This window comes from Bombus terrestris, chromosome 11 (genome assembly GCF_910591885.1).
Source record: "Bombus terrestris chromosome 11, iyBomTerr1.2, whole genome shotgun sequence".
NCBI lineage: Eukaryota > Metazoa > Arthropoda > Insecta > Hymenoptera > Apidae > Bombus > Bombus terrestris.
In genome coordinates this window covers 13,817,847-13,836,823 of record NC_063279.1, presented here as the reverse complement: position 1 = coordinate 13,836,823, position 18,977 = coordinate 13,817,847, and the positions used below count along the sequence as shown (strand labels likewise).

The following is an 18,977-nucleotide window of genomic DNA, read 5'->3' as shown; positions in this document are numbered from 1 at the left end:
GTATCACCCAATATTACAGATTTAACGGGACGAAGTTGTAAAGTTCATAAATGAGGACAAAATTCTGTAAAATCTTGCTAACTTTCGCTTTATTTAAATTATGCAGTTTATTGATAAATTTCATTGTTACCTGATCTTTTGTTAAGAAACATATTTTAAATTGAGTTGAATTAATTCAACGTGGTTATCCTATTGAACAAAATTAAAATTAAATTACGAGCGAAGATTCTAAGAAAAAAAATATCACTTTAGCTTTTATCGATTTTACCTATTAAACCCTATACGCTGAAACATTATACTTATACGCAAACATGACCTCAACAAATTACCTACTCTCATTCTCAACGCTCTCATGCCTAAAACCGACGATTCCCTAAAGTAAAACAAAATGATCAACAGACCCAAACTAAACTCTCTCATCGCTGGAACCAGCTTCTCTGAATTACAACAATCTCGCAGCATAATACACATGTGCAAGTATACTGGTCGAAATCCTGGCTAGTCGCGAGGACAAATGTCGAACGAGATTACGGACAGCATTATCGCGCAACCAACTTGGAATTCACACGGATACGACATTTAACTCCCCTCGAATATGTACCGCGTTAAATCTCCGTCTATTCCTCTAACTTGGAACCCAGGACACGAAACAATGTGTGCACTCTAGTGATGGGACCAAGTCCAATATGTACATACTTATAAATCTGAATCAAATTCAATACCTAAGATTCACTTCGAATATTAAGTTAAGATACAGAAGTTCGTTCGAGTATCTCTATACAGTACTTCCATAGATCTACTTACAAGTATGTACTTTGATATTTGCACACGTTTTTAAATTAACGAATTCTCGAATTTTCGGGTTTTGATATTTTTCAATTTTAAGCTTTTGGAATTTTTCAACTTTCAAATTGCTAAATTTTTAGCTTTCCGAATCTTCAAATTATTTGCCAACTATTCGATTTTCGAAGGCTGATTTCCAAACTCAGAAGGAGTATCTATTGACAACTTTCGGAAACCTACTTGTAACTACTTTGATACTCGAACGAATCAAACTTCTTACAAGTAGCAATCGAATCGCAAGAGTCGAAGGATCAGCACTGTTTCATTGAATACTTAGAATATGCTTATGAAAATTATAGACAATAAACGAGATATCTATACGGATAAATTGTTTGTTAAACGTTTGAACTCGATCAAATCTGATATTAATTTAATTAACCGATATTTGAAGCTGTTTGCGATGTGCTTGAATCCATCGCTAGTGTACACAGTTGCTGCGATGATCACGAACGCGATGATTACCCAGAACTACGCTAGAGACAGTTATGTCAGTTACCTGTGATTTCGCACCTAAGTACGAGCGCATACACCGGCCAAGTTTCCTCTCTGATTACACGTGCAAACGCCCCAGCCATTGGAAGGAGACTTTGACGATCAACTCAACATCACTTCCAAAGACGCGCAACATCGTCAACGTTTTCCTCGTTGCATCGGTGAGACGGTTCCATTTAACTGATGGAAATGCACCGTGTTCGCGACGATCGATGTTTCGTTACCTTCGTTGAACAAAGAATGCAGATAAAAGAATATCTTTAAGAAAAGATAAATATATCATTAGGAAAATTCGTAGCTAAGGTTACTTCTAAACTGCTCGAGAAAAAAATTTCCAAATTTTATTCGTACTTAGATGATGCCTTATATTTCGTCCATTTTTCATTATGACTATTCCTACCACTACAATGTGCATGTTTTTGTCACGATTCATACTTTTGCTGTTCTTACATTTCATTCCTTTAGCCCTACTTCGCCAACGTTATCTCCTTACTTGCACCATCATTACTTCTCTTTGTTCTCGCCGTTTCTCTCGCTTTTTGCCCCTCTTTCTTTCGGCTGCTTACCTCTTTCTACGCGATGTACCTTGTGCATTTTGTTTGTCACTCTCATCAAAGGACGGTGGCTTTAAGTCTCTCTGACTACGCTTGAAATTCTACGTCCTAGATTCCCGTAATGTCACAGACGTGGAAATGTACCGTCTTTGTTCTCCCGCCACACTTCGATCCCTGCTACGCCTCTTTTCCTCTCTTCAACCCCATATTCGCTTCTTCTTCCTACACTTTTTCATCTCCTCGTATTACAGTAGCTACGTCGATTGATCGTGATAGATCTCGCTATGGACGCGCTTATACAGATACAAGCAACGCGTTATCACATTGCGCACCAGACATTCTGTTGCTGATTACGTCCAACGATCAGCTATTTTTCGTGGAAAATATTTTTAAATTACTTATAATAAAATATATTAAATTACTTATAAATTGGGTTGTTAGTAATTAAAATTCATTGTCTTCTTAAATATTTATCTTCCAGAAATAAAAATCTCATCTTAACGTTATATGCGTCTTAAAAATACGTGTTAATTATAATTGTTTACGTACTAAAGTTTACGTACGAAAAATGTTTTAAAGCGTAGTAACAAGAGCTGCGTCTTATAACATTACACAGCATTATTATTGCAGCACTACGGATAATATTATCATAGCATACAAATATAATAATGTAACACCCAAAAAGCTTTTACATATTGAAATTAAAGAAATGAATATGTAGATAATAATACGTATCGCTAGTATAATATCAGCAAATATTAAAGATTATAATGTTGTTATAGCATAGTGTTGTACAGTATAGCATCGTGTAGCACGGTGTTACAAAGTACATACATAGGAAAATATGCGAGTTGGAAGAAACGAGAACGCAATTTAATCAAGGAGGAAAAGCTCTGGAAATTGCCTCTCCTCTTCGTCTTCTATGAATTAAAACTATATCGCTTCTTATCAGAAACATGCCTAGTTCAGAAGCGTTCTCCGCTTCGAAATCTACTTCGGTTTACAGGATACGGGGTTTATGAAGTTTCACAGGAGCGCAAATCCTTTTGAAACTCAGTGATAGGACAGTTTTAGAGGATCTTACATGCGGATTAGCTAGAGGATATAGCGAAAGCAATATGAAATTTATGGATTCTTCAAAGAACTGTTTCTATGAGAAAACGCGCTTTTAATTTTAACAGACACGTATGTCTAATCTTATGTTTCTTTCATTCACGAAAAAGAAAAATCATTAAACGTAATCTGCAAACTACGAATGTTTATGGAAATTTATATTTTTATGAATAATACTGAAAAGGTAGACCCTCACGAAATATTTGCTTTATCCGCTAAATATTATAATACTACGAATATTGTACTTTGAACATTTTGTATATTTTTTTATATTGCGTATATTCTATACGTTTTACTATGTATCTTTTTTCCTACAAGTGCATTAAAATCAACAGTCTATAGTATTCTGTAACAAATTAACGCTATAATCTTTTTGAGATACTATATTGTCACCAAAAAAGACGGCTTATGAATTTTAATGAGAATACCATTATCGACAATGAACACTGTACATTTTGCAAACACGGTGGTAAATGCGGTGCGAATTCGGTTAGACATGGAATGTAATTTTTGCACGAGCAAATGTTACACATTTCGACCGGTAATTGTTGCAAATTATTACCATGGGATTCTCCCGACCCGGAATCCCGGAGAATGCGATATACGCGACGTGAAAAGCGTCTCTAAATGCTCGTTTGGCTATTTAACTCGTTTGCCAAAACTGCAAATTTCACTGTGCAGATGGAAAATACCGAAAACGGTTCGCCGACAAGACTACATGAAATAATGTTTTCTACTACGAACGAAAAAAAAAAAAAGAAAAATATCTGAAAAAATATTTAACCGAGGTAAATTCGTTTTAGAAAGCGTCCGCGTGTCTTGGAAAACAAAATTAAAATATCAGGACAAAAAATGAAAGAAAAAGCTTGTAGTTACAGATCTGAACTCTTTTTGGGAAATGAATGAAGTGTGTTACGTGCGAGTTCAATTTTGTTATCAGACATTTATTTAAATCTCGTTTTAAAACGAGTTAAATTTTAATCTGAGAAACACGTTTAGTAGTCGCGTTTGATGAATGAGATACGTGAGCTTACATTAATCGCTACTTTCTTGACATCGTTTTTCTCTGCTAATTAACTGATGTTGTTTTCCGTGTTTCTTTCTTCAATCATATTATAATTGTATATTGGTGCGATACAGTGTATAAAATTACGATTTTGAAAAAGTGAACTAATGAATATTAGTGTGAGATCACTTACAGAAATCGATCACTTACAGATCGTTTCTCGATCCTTGAAACATACCTGTAACAAACAAAATGTTATATTTGTTATTATTATTATTATCATTTGATAACAAGGAATACACATAAAATTCAAATAATATTAAATAAGTTATAAAAGAGTTTATAGAAGTGTTTCTTCATTATTAGATACAGTAATTTGAGTAATTAACAATGTTCCATTTCTGTTACAAACGTGCAGATATTTTCGTGTGCAGATGAGCCATTGTAAATCATCGGAACTGCGAATTATATGAATTATACGATACAACACAATGTGAAATCCTATAATCGAAATAGGTACATCTCTGTTCGTGGAGGAACAATCGCGTGACACGGGATCGCGCGAAGCGATTCTTTTTCCCGTGGGGTAATGACCGCGACACGGATAACGAACGAAATCGATCCATCGGAATTACACAGGGCTACGGTCCCGTTCTCAATTTACCGTAATGGTTTCGATCCCCGATATTCGATCGCGATAGAAACTTATAACCGATCCGATATTCGTAATTGCGCGCGTAAACGTACCTCTGGGATGTCGCGAACCATGTCACCACTAGATGTCGAATAAAACTCGACTCAAGCTTCTGATAATAATCGGCCTTTTTATTCCCTAGTCTCTCCAGCAGCCAACGAGCAAAGCAATTTGCGATTTCTTCCTTCGATTAAACCTCTAAACGCTTCTCTTTTACGATCATCCGATCCATTTTCCATATACAGCGGCTCACGAAATTCTTTCAGCGAATTATAGCATAGAAACGAATGTCAATAGGTTCATCGTTCTAACAATTATGCAAAGCTGATACCTTGACGTAAATCTAGCGTGGCTAAATGATGTTATAAATTGGCAAGGACTTTGTCCGAGGTTAAACACTTAAACGCTGAAAATAAGTTAATTGATATTTAAATGCAAACCATCTGTTTGAAGACTAAAACGTAATATGTATGTGTATGTGTTTTCAACCAAAGAATAATTAAAATCTATTCGAGAATGAAAGGTAGATCGATTCATTGGTAAAAATCGTTTAAGAATAACCTGCGTGGCCATATTTTATTCGTCATACTGATACAGAAGAGTGATATAAGTAGGGGTCAGTAAGTATCTTATGAAGCTTCTATTTATGGAAGTGCTTAACATCGTGAAGATAAAAGACGATCATAAATAGAAGAACAATATTTGGTGGTATTTATTATATGAAAAGCAGATTATTAAGAAGCTTATTGAACAATTATTCGTTTATGTTATATACAATTTACAGTCCACGAAAAACTACTTCGTAACATAAAATTTTCTTTTATCAGAACTAATTTTTTGCGCTTCTATCTGTACCTTAAAGAAGAATTCTAAGAGATTCTAGAATAACCAATAGGAAGAACACACAGCAAAGCAGATTAATCTTTTAAATAAATTATAGATAATTGGTAAATTAGATTTTGTAAAATTAGTTTTTCTTCTAAATTACAAAGCTACCTACCCTTGCATATTAACGAAGCAAATTCGAACTAATTAGTGAGCAGTTCTAAAAATTACGCCATAGAGAGATAACAAAAAGAGAAAGTGAAGCAGATAGCCAACGAAAACTTCGAATGTAAAAGACAAATTGTACCCTGTAGTAGTATGAAACCGTAGCGGGTAGCGGAAGTTCTGCGACTTCTATAGCGGAAAGAACAAATGGAAGAAGGACGGACAGTGAGGCGAAAAGACAGCGAGAAAACGACTTCTACTAGACTCGCTCCATTCGAGAAATTTATGCGAGCCTTGGCACCGATTCTCGGCCGTGGGTTGAGGAGATTATGCCATCGACGTATGGCAAACCCTGCTGCCTAAAGCCTCGTTTCCGGATCCGCGTTTCTTTATGCGTTCTCTTCATCATGCATGACTGTCTCGCCCCTGTACAGGACACACTTGGCAACCAACTGAATGAAACGATACAGTTAGCAATACGATTTACGAGTAGCTTCGGATAAATCATATTTTTGGCTGCTATCGCTATCGTTGGGTTGATTGTGTCACGGATAAAACGAAAGGCTTTATGTATACGTACGAAAAATCACAATCAGGGTAAACCAGAAAAAATTGCATCACAGACACAAAATACAATACGCCCTATTATCATCGAAATTAGCCCATGCGCTGTACAAACATTCTCCGCGCTTCATGCTTTTACCCAGGTGAAAATGCGGGAAAAGTATATCCAAGCATGGCCCCATGAATAACGTAGCACTTTTACATTTTATGAATTCAGCGAATTAATTCAGTGAAAAATCGAGCGCACAAAAAGCAACCCGTTTAATATCTCCTTTAAAACTCGCCGGTATAAATCTTCATTACGAGATACGAGATTCCAAATGTAAACACAAATAAACTTGCATAAAACGTGTCGTTCCATATACTAAATTACTTTTTACGCGGTTAATGCGAACCAGACCGTACTGTGGCTTCATTAACCGACATAATCAACCAGTGTAACTAGAGAAAGAAAAAAAAGAAACATGTCGAGGTTGCGTTATTATTCAGGCCTCGTCACCATGCATTAATAAAAATGTAATAAATTGATTAATTGGCGAAGGTAAAAAGGACTAGCGACGCCGTCGCAGTTTATAACTTTAGGTAGAGCTTTAGTGACAATTAATGCGCATACGCCGATTAGGAAAGACAATGGATAGATAGAAAGATAATAAAAAGGAAAAGTAGTAATGTTATTGCATTTATATACCAAATAAGTAGAATCCGATTGCAGGAAATTTCATATCATTTTTTTACGCTTATCACATCACGATCGAACTGATCATCTCGTAAGTTATAACGAATCCCTGATAAAAACTTTCTAACCAATTATCAATATTTTGAGAAACAACGGCGTTATTCCATTCCATTCGATTTAATGTACAATGATAAATCACCAAAACGAACCGATTTATCAAACAAGCTGCATTCCAAAATAAATCGACAGAACATGAGGCAGCAAACATTCGAAAAGAAAAATTACTTTTTTAATCAAATAACGCGAACTAATTGGTCCGGAATAAAAGTTGTACCAATACCAATCGCAATTACTCGACATTTATCACCCGGCAACGAAGAGCAAGAATAATTTGTCTTGAACGCAGTGCAGACACGATGCTCCGATAACTGGTTTATCAGAAAATTGACTTCTACGCAATCGACGATCCGTCGAGTGCATTCTTGTTTTCTATTGCCTCCATTATTCAAAGTAGTCGGCTGTCAGTTTGCGTACGCGTGTTTTAAATTCCAGCTAAGCGAGCAAAAGAGCGCTAGTTGTCAGGAACAACTGTGTACATCCCTGTTCATATCGCACGTAGAAAAAATGAGCATGTCCGAGAAATGAATTTTTTATTAAATATATGTTTGCAAGAAATAGCTTGCCACTTCTATATATATTTTCATATCGGTTTCAAGCTTGACCGATATAATCATGACGGTTATGTCTCATAACACGCTGCTAATGAAATTTCAAAATGTTTCATACAGCACATGCAATATATAGCAGAAGAGTTTCCTATGGCAAATGTTCAAATATTATATTTTCGTGCAATGCGTTTCAATTTTCAGTTACAAACCATCACCGTAAAATATTTTACCATTTTGTAACAATTACTATTTCCTACGTCCTCTATTGCGACAATAACGAACCATAACACAATTCTTTCCTCACGAGAAAATAAAAATTCAATCACAGAGGATGAAAAAGGGAAAATAGTTATTCAGCAAATTGCGAACGGTGCGTGAACAATGCGGATGAAGAGACGTGGAGGGCTCACACAAGAAGCAGAAGCATCGATGCGCAAAAACCGCGGTGCACGTTACAGGAAACCGGTAATTGCGGGACCATTTCATAGCGAAGAGTAGCGCGTTTACACATTTCGAACGGAGGGACGCGGCATGAAAGCAAAGCCTCGTACGCATGCAAATGAGAAGCACGCGTTTCGAACAAAAGAGAAAACAGAACACATCGAGCTGTACAGGACGGGAGAAAGCCACGTGGAAAGGGACAGCGTTACAAATTATAATCAACATTTTATCATAATCATCTGCAACCATAGAAACGATATTCGTTGCTGGGGAATAACCGTTCAATTGAAGCGATGAATTCCAAAACAGCGCGAGTCCATCAACTAATATCTCGAAAAGATCAGATGTTTTAGTTCGTCTTCTCTAAGGCGGTATGCAGCCTTTGTCGACTTTAAACAATCGAAATTATTTTCTTCAATTTTTTAAAGCTTGATACGCGTGGAATATTGCGGTAAGAAGATATTTTCAAATTCTAAAAAACGGCCAAGTTATAAAACTGATTACATTCTTTTATTTTAGAGAAAGATTAAGTTGAAGCTTTAAACGCGTTGTTACCGAAACTTTTTTTATTGACCTTACACCCAATAAATCTCCGAAACTTGTTTATCCGAATAATTTGAAATTTTTGTACGTTATTCACCTACAACGTGGCGTACGATTTCTTTGATATCTTGATCTATTGAATTTTTATAGATGTTTAAAGTTGATTCTTTTTCAGCAAAAACGACAATTTTGGAAAAATCGAACGTCACGTTGAAGATAATTTATTCCCACATAAGTCCGCGCAAAAATTTTTTATTTTTTGCAATCCAGTCATATTTGCCGCTGGATACGTGCAGATAATGTTCTACCACTCCGCCAATTTGTAATTTTATATAATAAAAAATACATGAGCATAGTGTTAGGATGTTGTTTAAAAATTCCTATAATAATCTTGGCGCTTTACAGAATGCTTATAGGCGAAAAAACATGTTAGATTTACCCTATTTTTTTGGTCTCCAAGGTTGCATACACTTTTAATTCATTAATTTTAACATTGTTGGATACCACTTTTTTGTAAACAAATTCGTAAAACCACAAACCTGTACTGTTTTGGAGTAATTTATTCTGATACTTTTAATCGGTTTATTTAACAAATGCTATTTAACAAAAAAAAATGTTTATTACACTGAACATTCCCAACTACAAAAATATTTCCAAAATAACATTCTAAAACTACGGTTTTCGAACATTTCCTCGACCAAAAATAAACAGCAGAACGAAAGAAATATTAAAAAAATTATTTTGGGAAATACTTATCAACTATATATGTAAAATTTTTGCATATATTGCGTAGAATTATGTAAATGTTATTGTGCTGGTCGTTGTATTTGTATTTCAATGAATGGCTTTGCCAGGGTGGGAGGTTGCAATTGTTGGAGGAGAAGGGCAATAGACACACTGCGATTTATGCCTTGTGTATGGAATTAAAAATTGCACTTTTCCATACGCGCACGTGTACACGCAAAGTCATGGACGTGAATAGAATTTCGAAGGAGCGAAGGACGAAAAGAGCACACTGATAAACCGATAACAGATCGTTAACAGATAGTAGGTATGCAATTCATTCTCTCGTCGTAGCCCGAAAAATCAATTGCGCTTTACAACGTAGATGTAAAATTTTGTAATTAAACCCTGTGTACGTGCTGAAAGTACTTCGGCTCGTTTCATTTGTTACGCGGAAAAAAGATGCTGAAACTGAATTTCACTTTATTGTCGTTGGCGATTTAATATTGTTACACTAATTTCGATTAAAATGGAAAATTGAAACGAAAGACGTGAAAGAACAGTTTAGCAACTTCCATGTACGTGCATTTATCTAGCGCGAGAAGATCAGGGCCCGCTAAACTCGCTTACAAATTGTAATGCACCGTGGCTCGCGTGTCAGATGTATACCGCTCATTTAGCTGCAAGATTTTAAGCACCAAGTAAATTTGACGCACCTGTCGTAGTAACGACACTTGTCCCTGCGATCGCCAAGATTTACGACAGTGTCGCAGGGGAACTGTAAAGTCAAGGACCTCTCCGTGTCGCTATGCTATGTATAACGAGATAAAATTAACGATCGTTTAAACGTTGACGAATTGACTCGAATAAACCAACTGGTGGCGCTAGCGTCGTGTAACTTTGTAATATTCCAAGATTACTGGCGAAAGTAATGATACTTTGCTGTTTTATGGCTGAATGTTGCTTATATAGAAACCGCTGGCAATTTGCTAACATTTAGTAAGATTGGACATTGTCGAAATAAGCTTCTACTCGAATCAATTAATTGCTTCTACTCAAGCTACTAGTCGTTTAAACTTCTACTCAAATGATTATTAGAGTGAAATTTTGGTTTAATTTTATTTATTTTATTTATTACCTGATTCTTAGTGGTCATTAGCGGACACTTGCAATTATTAATAAATTTTACGGACTTGTTTGATTTTAGATGTTTATATGCTCGTTTATATACTTCGCTAGTTTTAACCGTGTCAGCCGACCAAGATGTTCCTTTGAACTTTCACTGATAAACGCGATGAAACAGACGAATGCACTGCTAACGATAATTCGTTATATCGAAACTATCGGCTTTCGAAAGATTTAACCCACGCGGAAACTTCGAACGATGATAATATTTGAAAATGATGCGATACGGTGTTTCATACGAAAATTTCACCAAGAAGTATCGACTTTAAACACATGCGAAGCGTTGCGATATTTTATGTGTAAAATCTCTTCGAGATAAAGTAAATATTCTGTGTAAAAAAAGAATAAAATAGAAATTATGTAAATTCACATTTTAAAATAAATTATACAATATTTACGTTTTGCAAAATTGACGGAATAAAATCTAATATAATTGGAATTTCTCAATTTTTTCGTTTCACAAAGATTCCAAAATATGTATATCTACATTCTGAATAATATCTTTTTATACACAAAATTCTTCATTAATAAATTACAAATACTAAATATAATATTTATCGAAATGTGTCTAGGCTACATTCTGTTACAATCGTGGATGCACAGGTTTTAGAATCGACGGAATAACAAAATATTGATCTTTCTCTAGTATAGATATAATATTTGTTGGGTGTTGACGTTCCCAGGGGGCTTTATTACAAAATCAGTAGCAACAGCACGAAACGAGACGCAGAACTGCTTAACAAAATTAACCGATCCTTCTCTATTACTGATTCTATATCAACGTCTGATAACAACGAGAAAATTATTACACTTTCTTAACACTTAAACACACGATTTTTGTAAATATAATAAGATACTTTGAAGCTATTTCAATGAATTTATGCAACAATATCATAGGAAAACAATTTTAAAAATCCATCTCATTTCTTTTGTACTTTTCATTTCAAACAAACTATAACATATAATGATAACAAATATCGGAACAATTATGTAAGTAAAGTCTTATAAAGCCTTTAATAACTAATAAACGTATAAAGCTTCTCATTGCAATTATTAAAAGTTCTATTAATTTTTACTTTATTGTAATAAATTATTGTGAATATAAAACATATTCGTTAATTAATTCATTCATTTCAGCTTCATATGACCCTATTATTGGATCTTCAGTACAAAATTTCAAATTTCATCTGCTAATATCCCAGTGATACTTATAAATATATCTAAATGTTATTTCGCAGAAACTCGAAATACATACATACAATATTGAATCTCGAAACGATATTCCAAATCGAGGACGATCTCCCACCTAACGTAATTGCGCATCGTACGACAGAGATCTGAGCAGCGAGGCTACAAAATTGATAAAACTATTTAAAACAATCTAATTAGTGCTTTCACATTCCTATCTCTAAAAAGTTTCTCTGAGAACATCCTAAACGGAGAAATTAGAAGAAACATCAAATTGATGCTATTTCCAAGATCATATTTATCACAATTAAAATACGGATGTTTATGCATTTATGATAATTTTAGAAGCGCGAAAATGCATAGATTTTATGTAGTACATGAACATATAGAATGTTATATTAAATATTTACATCTATATTTAGATGTATTTATATTCATATTTATATTTACAATAGTTAAATATTGTTGAACATTACCGATATTCCCGGCAAAAATTATACGACTATAAAATATCCGTTAAATTTGTTGATTCGTAATATCACATTCATTTGTATTATGATCGTTAATTATTATAGAAATTTATTCACAGAAATTAATATGTATTTCAGAATGATATTGCACAAAAGCATTATTAAAATTCATGAATGTTGTATAAATTATGAATAGTTGGATAAAAGACGGTTACAACCATGTACTTACACAACTTTCGTGTTATCAAATGCATTTCCGACATTACACGTTCACTACATTATTAGCAAATACACACCTATTTCGAAATATTTGTTGTACCTATAGGAAATTTCATTGCATTTAAAAATCTAATTATAGACAAATAACGTTACTACAAATTATTGGGCAATTTATTCCAATGTATTTGAGCAATGGCGTTGATCAAACAAAATTCTATTAACAAGGTGCATTGTCATTAACTACATAATCGACTTCAAGTGCAGCGTGCATATTGCTTAGCGTCAAGATTTAGCAAGGGCGACAGGATTGTTAGGCTTCCCGGGAAATTAATCGAATGCGTTGACAATATGCATTCATGGGTGACAGAATTTCGGCGGAAATAGGAAATCGTGATGCTCTAGGTACAATCGCTATTTGACGCGCGTGAAAATTCTCCAAGAAACTTGGTTTGGATTATGTGCGTGGCGATGGAACTACACACTGTATGTACACAGGAAAGAGCAACTGATTGTAAGCGGTAAAGCAAGAGAACTGACTCGGAACGGAAAATATTTTTAAAGTAACGGATTTCAGTTGAATTATTTTGTCCAAATATCATACTCATTGAAATTTGTAATAGTAAAAATAGTTACGACCATATTTTAAAGCATTCGCGTTTTTTATTCGAAACGTTTTATATTATATAATATATATATATTCCTATAAACGAATATTGATTTGTTATCTTTTCTTACCAACCGCCACATGGTCCATCACATTAGAGTCACCGTCGTGATAAATAGACAAAGTTATTGGGGAGGAACGGTAGGGAAGACCAAGAATATCGGAAGATTATGTATGCGCTTCGTCGTGAATTTTCTAGAGAATTCATCAACAAGATTGTTTGACAAAAAGGCTTTAGATTAATTATTTCAAAGCACTTCCTTGATTTATTATTATTTTTTTAAAAAAACGTTGAAATTATATAGTTTTAACGGAAGTTTTAAATTAAATTAAATTACTAGACTTTAAATTAACAATCTAATAATTTAGAAAGTGTACAAAAGGTGAATGAAAATTTCTGCAGTTTCTCCAAACCAGGATTGAAGGTGTTTGCGAGATTTACGCCTTGAAGGTGGAAGTTAAGATGTTTAACGATGCCAGGCCATACCGTGAAATTTGCAAACATCCTTTTTTCGTGGCAGCAGCAGTCGTGTTATTCTTCGCTTGAAATTCATCATGCATACTAAGCATGAATATGCATCTCAGCTTCTTCGCCGTTATATCACGAACACTGAGAAAACACTCGTTCTTGTTCAATTAGAAAGAGATCAGAAGGCAAATCGCATTTGCATAAACAATGGATTACATCGATTCCTTGAAACGAATGTTACAGGGATAGAAAGATTTTTAGGTTACGTGATTATAAAATTCTGCATATATCAGATGAATCAATGATTTTTGTGTAAATAGTTAACAGAAAAAGGCAAAAATGTTGAAAATAAATCCATTTATAAAGTAATTATATAATTTTAATTGCATAAAATTTAACAGCTATATAAATTCGTATAAATTTGAAGAGCCATTCATTATATAATCACTAAGACAAAAATTCTTGGAAATAATCTTAAAAAAGATCTTTATAGGACGAAAAGTTTTTTGGGTCAAAAATATTAAGAGTACTAAGCGACGTTAAACTGATAGACATTCGACCTAGTAGATGCAGCTATCTGCAATCATAATTTCCTCGACGACTCAGAAATTAAACGATTAATATAAAATAACAGCGAGGATGCTATTCTAACTCCACAAACTTCGAATCTCTGCTGCCTGTATTTTTAATTTGATGAATTTAAAATTTGTAACACCTTCCTCTATTAATGAGTTGTTTCAACAAAAATATCTCTAAATTTCGTTATTGGAAAACGACATTACTTATTTTCTAACTATTATACGTAATCTCTACTTTAATTTAGTACAGGGAAGAAGACAACGGTATTTGTTGCGAATTCTCGACTAAAGAGCAACCGATCAGGTCAAACCGATCGGTCGATATCGCGTACCTCGAATGACTTAACGCTCAAGGTGGAGGAAGTTTAATAGATCGAGTGTTAGAGTAATCCAGCACTATATTTGCACTTATTGTGTAAAAGTAAAGTGTGATGTTATGAACACGGCGGTAGTAAGATCTTGTTGGGAGTGAAGTATTTCACCCGTACGGTACGATGTCTGATGATGAACTGTCCTCCTACGTTGCTGATTCTCCGTACCAGCCGTTGGGTTTTGTCTGTTCATCGTGCTTTTTCGGCTGGGCTTTTCCCGGAGTTTTTTACCTGATCTCGGAGTCATCAGATTTACAGCTCGGGGAGGACATGTAATTCGAAATTTCCTAAAAAAGGGAATGGGCCTGTCCGTGCCATAAACGGACGGCCAGTCAAAATTCTGAACAATATCTGTAATAATTTTCTTTAATAAGAATAAAGAAATTGGAAAAATAACAAGTAAAACATATTTTGTTTAAGAAGATTGGAAGGTAGAACAATTTTTCGCTTTCTTGGATAAGTATAGGTATAGCTACGATGATTTCTGTTCATTAACCGTTCAAAACATTTGGAATCTGAAATTATCAACAGCTCGATATTTATTCCTACACAAGCACATAATATCACGTTGGTGTAAGTTAAAGGAAAACGAAAGGATCTTCGCTTTTGCACGCAGATACTCAAACGAAGCAACGATATTTGAAAGCAACCTTTCGACGATATTTATATCTATATTTCGAGAGTCGTGATTCCATTGGCTACTGAATTTTCTGCTGTGGCAAAGCCGGCACGGTATATTAGTTTTCACCCAATTTCTCAATTTCCTAGAGTTGCTTCCGGACTTTGCCTGGCTTTTGTGTGGACAATCTTCCTCGCTACCGGAAGAAACGGAAGTAATCTAACTTTGTTTGATGAGAATTAATAAATTAACGATCCCTCCCCATTCTCTTTCCTCTCTCATGTATTTTGGATACGTCACTTAATATAAAACACATCGAGGGCCTTCATTATTATATTCTCAATATTCAAAGAAGTTCTTAATTATTATACAAATTCCGAGAGTTACGCGAATCAAAATTTTTAAATACTGCCAGATCTCTACCTTCGTTTAAGATAACGTCATCCGGGTTAAGCTCGAAGAGCTTAGAGAATTCCTCTTGTAGTATCTCCACTACAGCAATAGCATAGGAACACCAGCTGATGCTACATTATGTGTGGAACATATGTATTACAATAAGCACGGTCCTCACGAAAATATTAATGTCTTTGTTTTTAGCAATAAATCACGGACAATCTCGACTTTTGAATAATATGCTAAAATTACGCGCACAGAGACACATTACATTACATAAATTTCTAAAAAAGTAATCAATGGATTTCATAGATTAATAGCAAATTAGCGACAATAAAATTGTTTCAGTTATAACGTTTTATACAATGGATAAAAAAATTAGTGCACGACAAAAGTTTGGCTGACTGCAAGAAAAGGCACACGGAAGTCTCAGACCTCCTTTATTCCGAGTATTCGCGACTTGAATTATTTACCCAGCAGGTTCCTCGAGAGTACGCGCAAACAACGAGAAGACGTGTTTCCACGATCGACTCACGATCCGACGTTTTGGTAAAAACAAAATAGGATGGTCCGTGAGAAACGGCCACGTTTAAGATGCATAGGATTTCCCTTTCCTTTCCACCATTCTTCCGCTTTGAACGAAATACTTTTCCTACACGAAAAATCACTAACATTCTCGATTATTTTTTTATCTTACCTCGCAGATTCGCGTTACGTTTTCCTCGTAAAGGTTTCATGACTCTAGACTCTTGGAACTAATCAAGATTATTTCACGAAGTATATAATTAAAATATATGATTAAATGTTAAGATATTGAGCAGAGTATCTTGCGTTTCTATCTGTTACTGAAATAGTTATGTAGCACAAACGGAAATGATATGACGAAGCAGAGTAATATCAAGGAACGGAAGTAGCAAATATGTACTATAACATGCTGTTCAAAATGGCTAGAAAAAGGATATTCGTAAACAGTTAATATGTATCGAGTATCGACTAATATCCCAACATGCAATATGTATATTTTGTTATATATATGTATGTATGCATTAAAGATCAAATAAAAAAGTTTCCGAATACGAAATATGTAATAAATTTCGAATAAAACGTAAACTTATCATAATTTCATTTAGAATACGAATATTAATTAATATGATAATGAATTCTAGCAATAGAAAGATGCAAAAGATTAAAATTTGTATTTGTATAATAGTATAATTTAAGATAACAAAATGACTTTAATTATATGGAAATATTTTATAGTCTGATAAAGGAAGTGTACTTTTTAGAAATTATATTCACTTCACACTTAACTGATATTAGGTCATTCATTAATCGTCAAGATTCATAATAATTTCCGAACTTTTAATTTCATTTAATTTTATTACTAATTTCTACCGCGAAGAATGTAAAATATAATATAACATTAAATATCCTAACTTTTAGTAACCTAACATGAATTATTACGATCATTTAGAAAGCTGCAGTACTGTTTGAGAATTAATTAGCCCGACACGTTCGAATGTTGTGTTAGTAAATGGGTACCAAATGTATACGGTAATAGAAACATTAGAAACTGAGATGTGAGACTATGAGAAAATGCAAGAACCATGTTGGACAATTATTCGGCTATACGCGAACAAAGTCGATAATGGTGACCAAACTGCAGTTCAAGCAATGCCTGAATTATTACAGGAAGGAAGTTTCCTCGAAAATTAATTTAAACAACGCTTTGAACCACGGATGCAAACTATAAACAGCATTTCGTGAAATTACGCGAAATAATTATAGTTCGCAGGACATAACTAAAACGTTTCGCCATATTTTGACCTATAGTATGTACTTTGCTGCATCTAATGGCGAAGTATAAATAAATTAGGCATAAATTACAGTTTCTATTTAGAAAGTGTTTGTCAATTGCAAAACAAATAATACGATAATAATGAATTGTGAAATTGAGAAAGAGTGATAGGATGATTAAATTTGAATTCACATTCAAATTTCCAAACTTTCCTGTATACTTTTTATGTATCCTTTATTCAGTTCATCGTATGCCAATAAATTTGAAACCTGTACAGCTTTCAGAGTTTTCCCAATTAAATTGGAAAGCTTCCAGAGTTTTTATTTAACGATAAGGGAAAAATATATGGAGAGAATATTTTAAACATCGTATTATATTATATCGGTAATTGGTTGGTTGACTATTAATTTTGAAGCTAAAATGATTCAAAATGTAAAAAAATTACGTACTCACTCTACGATATTCAGATGGAAATGAGAATCTTTCGAACGAACTCACCTATAAAGAAAAAGAAACATTTTTAATTTCATTACTAAACATATATGATTTTTATTTTTTAATATTTAACAAATACGTAATTTTGAATCTAATAATCAATAAAATAGTAACCAGCACATTTTTAATATGCATCTTTATCAGATATGTACGTATTACAAGTGACGTTTTAATTTTTCAATTTTCATGAATTCACACATTTTCACATGTCACATTTTCACAATTCACAAGTTCCTTAATTATCTCGTGTTGGCTTTCACACAAGCGAAAATACAATGTTCTGACAAGATTACACTGTTACGTCCACACTGAATTATACACGCGTGTACGCTATCACGCTGTGCGCTATAATTAAACTAAACTGCAATAAACCTATGTAAAACAATAGATTATGTCAACAAAAAATAATAACAATATGTGTTCTACCTGAAAAGAATAAACTAATGAAAATTATTTGATCATAACGAAGCATGAAGCATAATACGCATGGCCATAATTATGATAAATTAATCACGGCTTTAGATAATTCCATACACATCTTCAATTTCATTTATGCATAAAATATATGGAAAGCAGAAAATCAGTCTGAATGCACGTATATCTTATAATTAATAAATTTTGTGAAATATTATACATTCCACTGAGTTTGATTCTTTATACTGACAATATTTTATGAATGATATAGTAGAAGCCCTTTATACGGATTTCCCATATATAAGTATACAAAGAATATATAAGTATGAAGATAGATTTATTACGAACGTATTAGTTCGCAAAGATTATAAAAGCAGTAGGACAATCGAATAATACACGGTTTCGCAGAAATCTGCCATTATTTGAATTTTCAGAAACGTTTAGAGTTGATTATCTCGCAACGAAATCTAATTAAGATTAGAAACAAATTATCGTAACTCTTTCATTCATACATACGAAAGGAAGCCGCGCTCCATCTGATAAACAAGTCATCAACATACGATATCGGCGATATCGAGATTGGATCATGGAGAATGTGAGTGGATAGGAGGCGAATTATATCCACGACATCTCATATCACAATCGTGCCATTCCACGAGAAATTTCCCGGCCGTAACATCCATTTGAAAACTGGTCCATGCTTGGATTTTCCAGCGGCGAGATTTTATTGGCCATCGAAATACATGGCTGCCTCGAATCGTCGATGGTGCAAAGGCTTGACGTGCTCGTGCCGTCCTTGAATTTACG

General features: G+C 34.0%; 1 protein-coding gene across 3 annotated transcripts in view; it reads right to left on the bottom strand.

The window, feature by feature from the left end:
* LOC100644491 (furin-like protease 2) overlaps nt 1–18,977 on the bottom strand; it is a 414,191-nt gene that overhangs the window by 370,798 nt on the left and 24,416 nt on the right. The window contains exon 1 of one of the 3 annotated variants that reach the window (XM_048410525.1): nt 1,340–1,384. The exons of the other annotated variants lie outside the window; for them this stretch is intronic. Within the exon in view, the coding sequence (XP_048266482.1) occupies nt 1,340–1,369 (30 nt within the window). The 5' untranslated portion in view covers nt 1,370–1,384. Of the gene's footprint in view, nt 1–1,339; nt 1,385–18,977 lie in introns of those variants that run through there. 3 annotated transcript variants of the gene reach the window in all.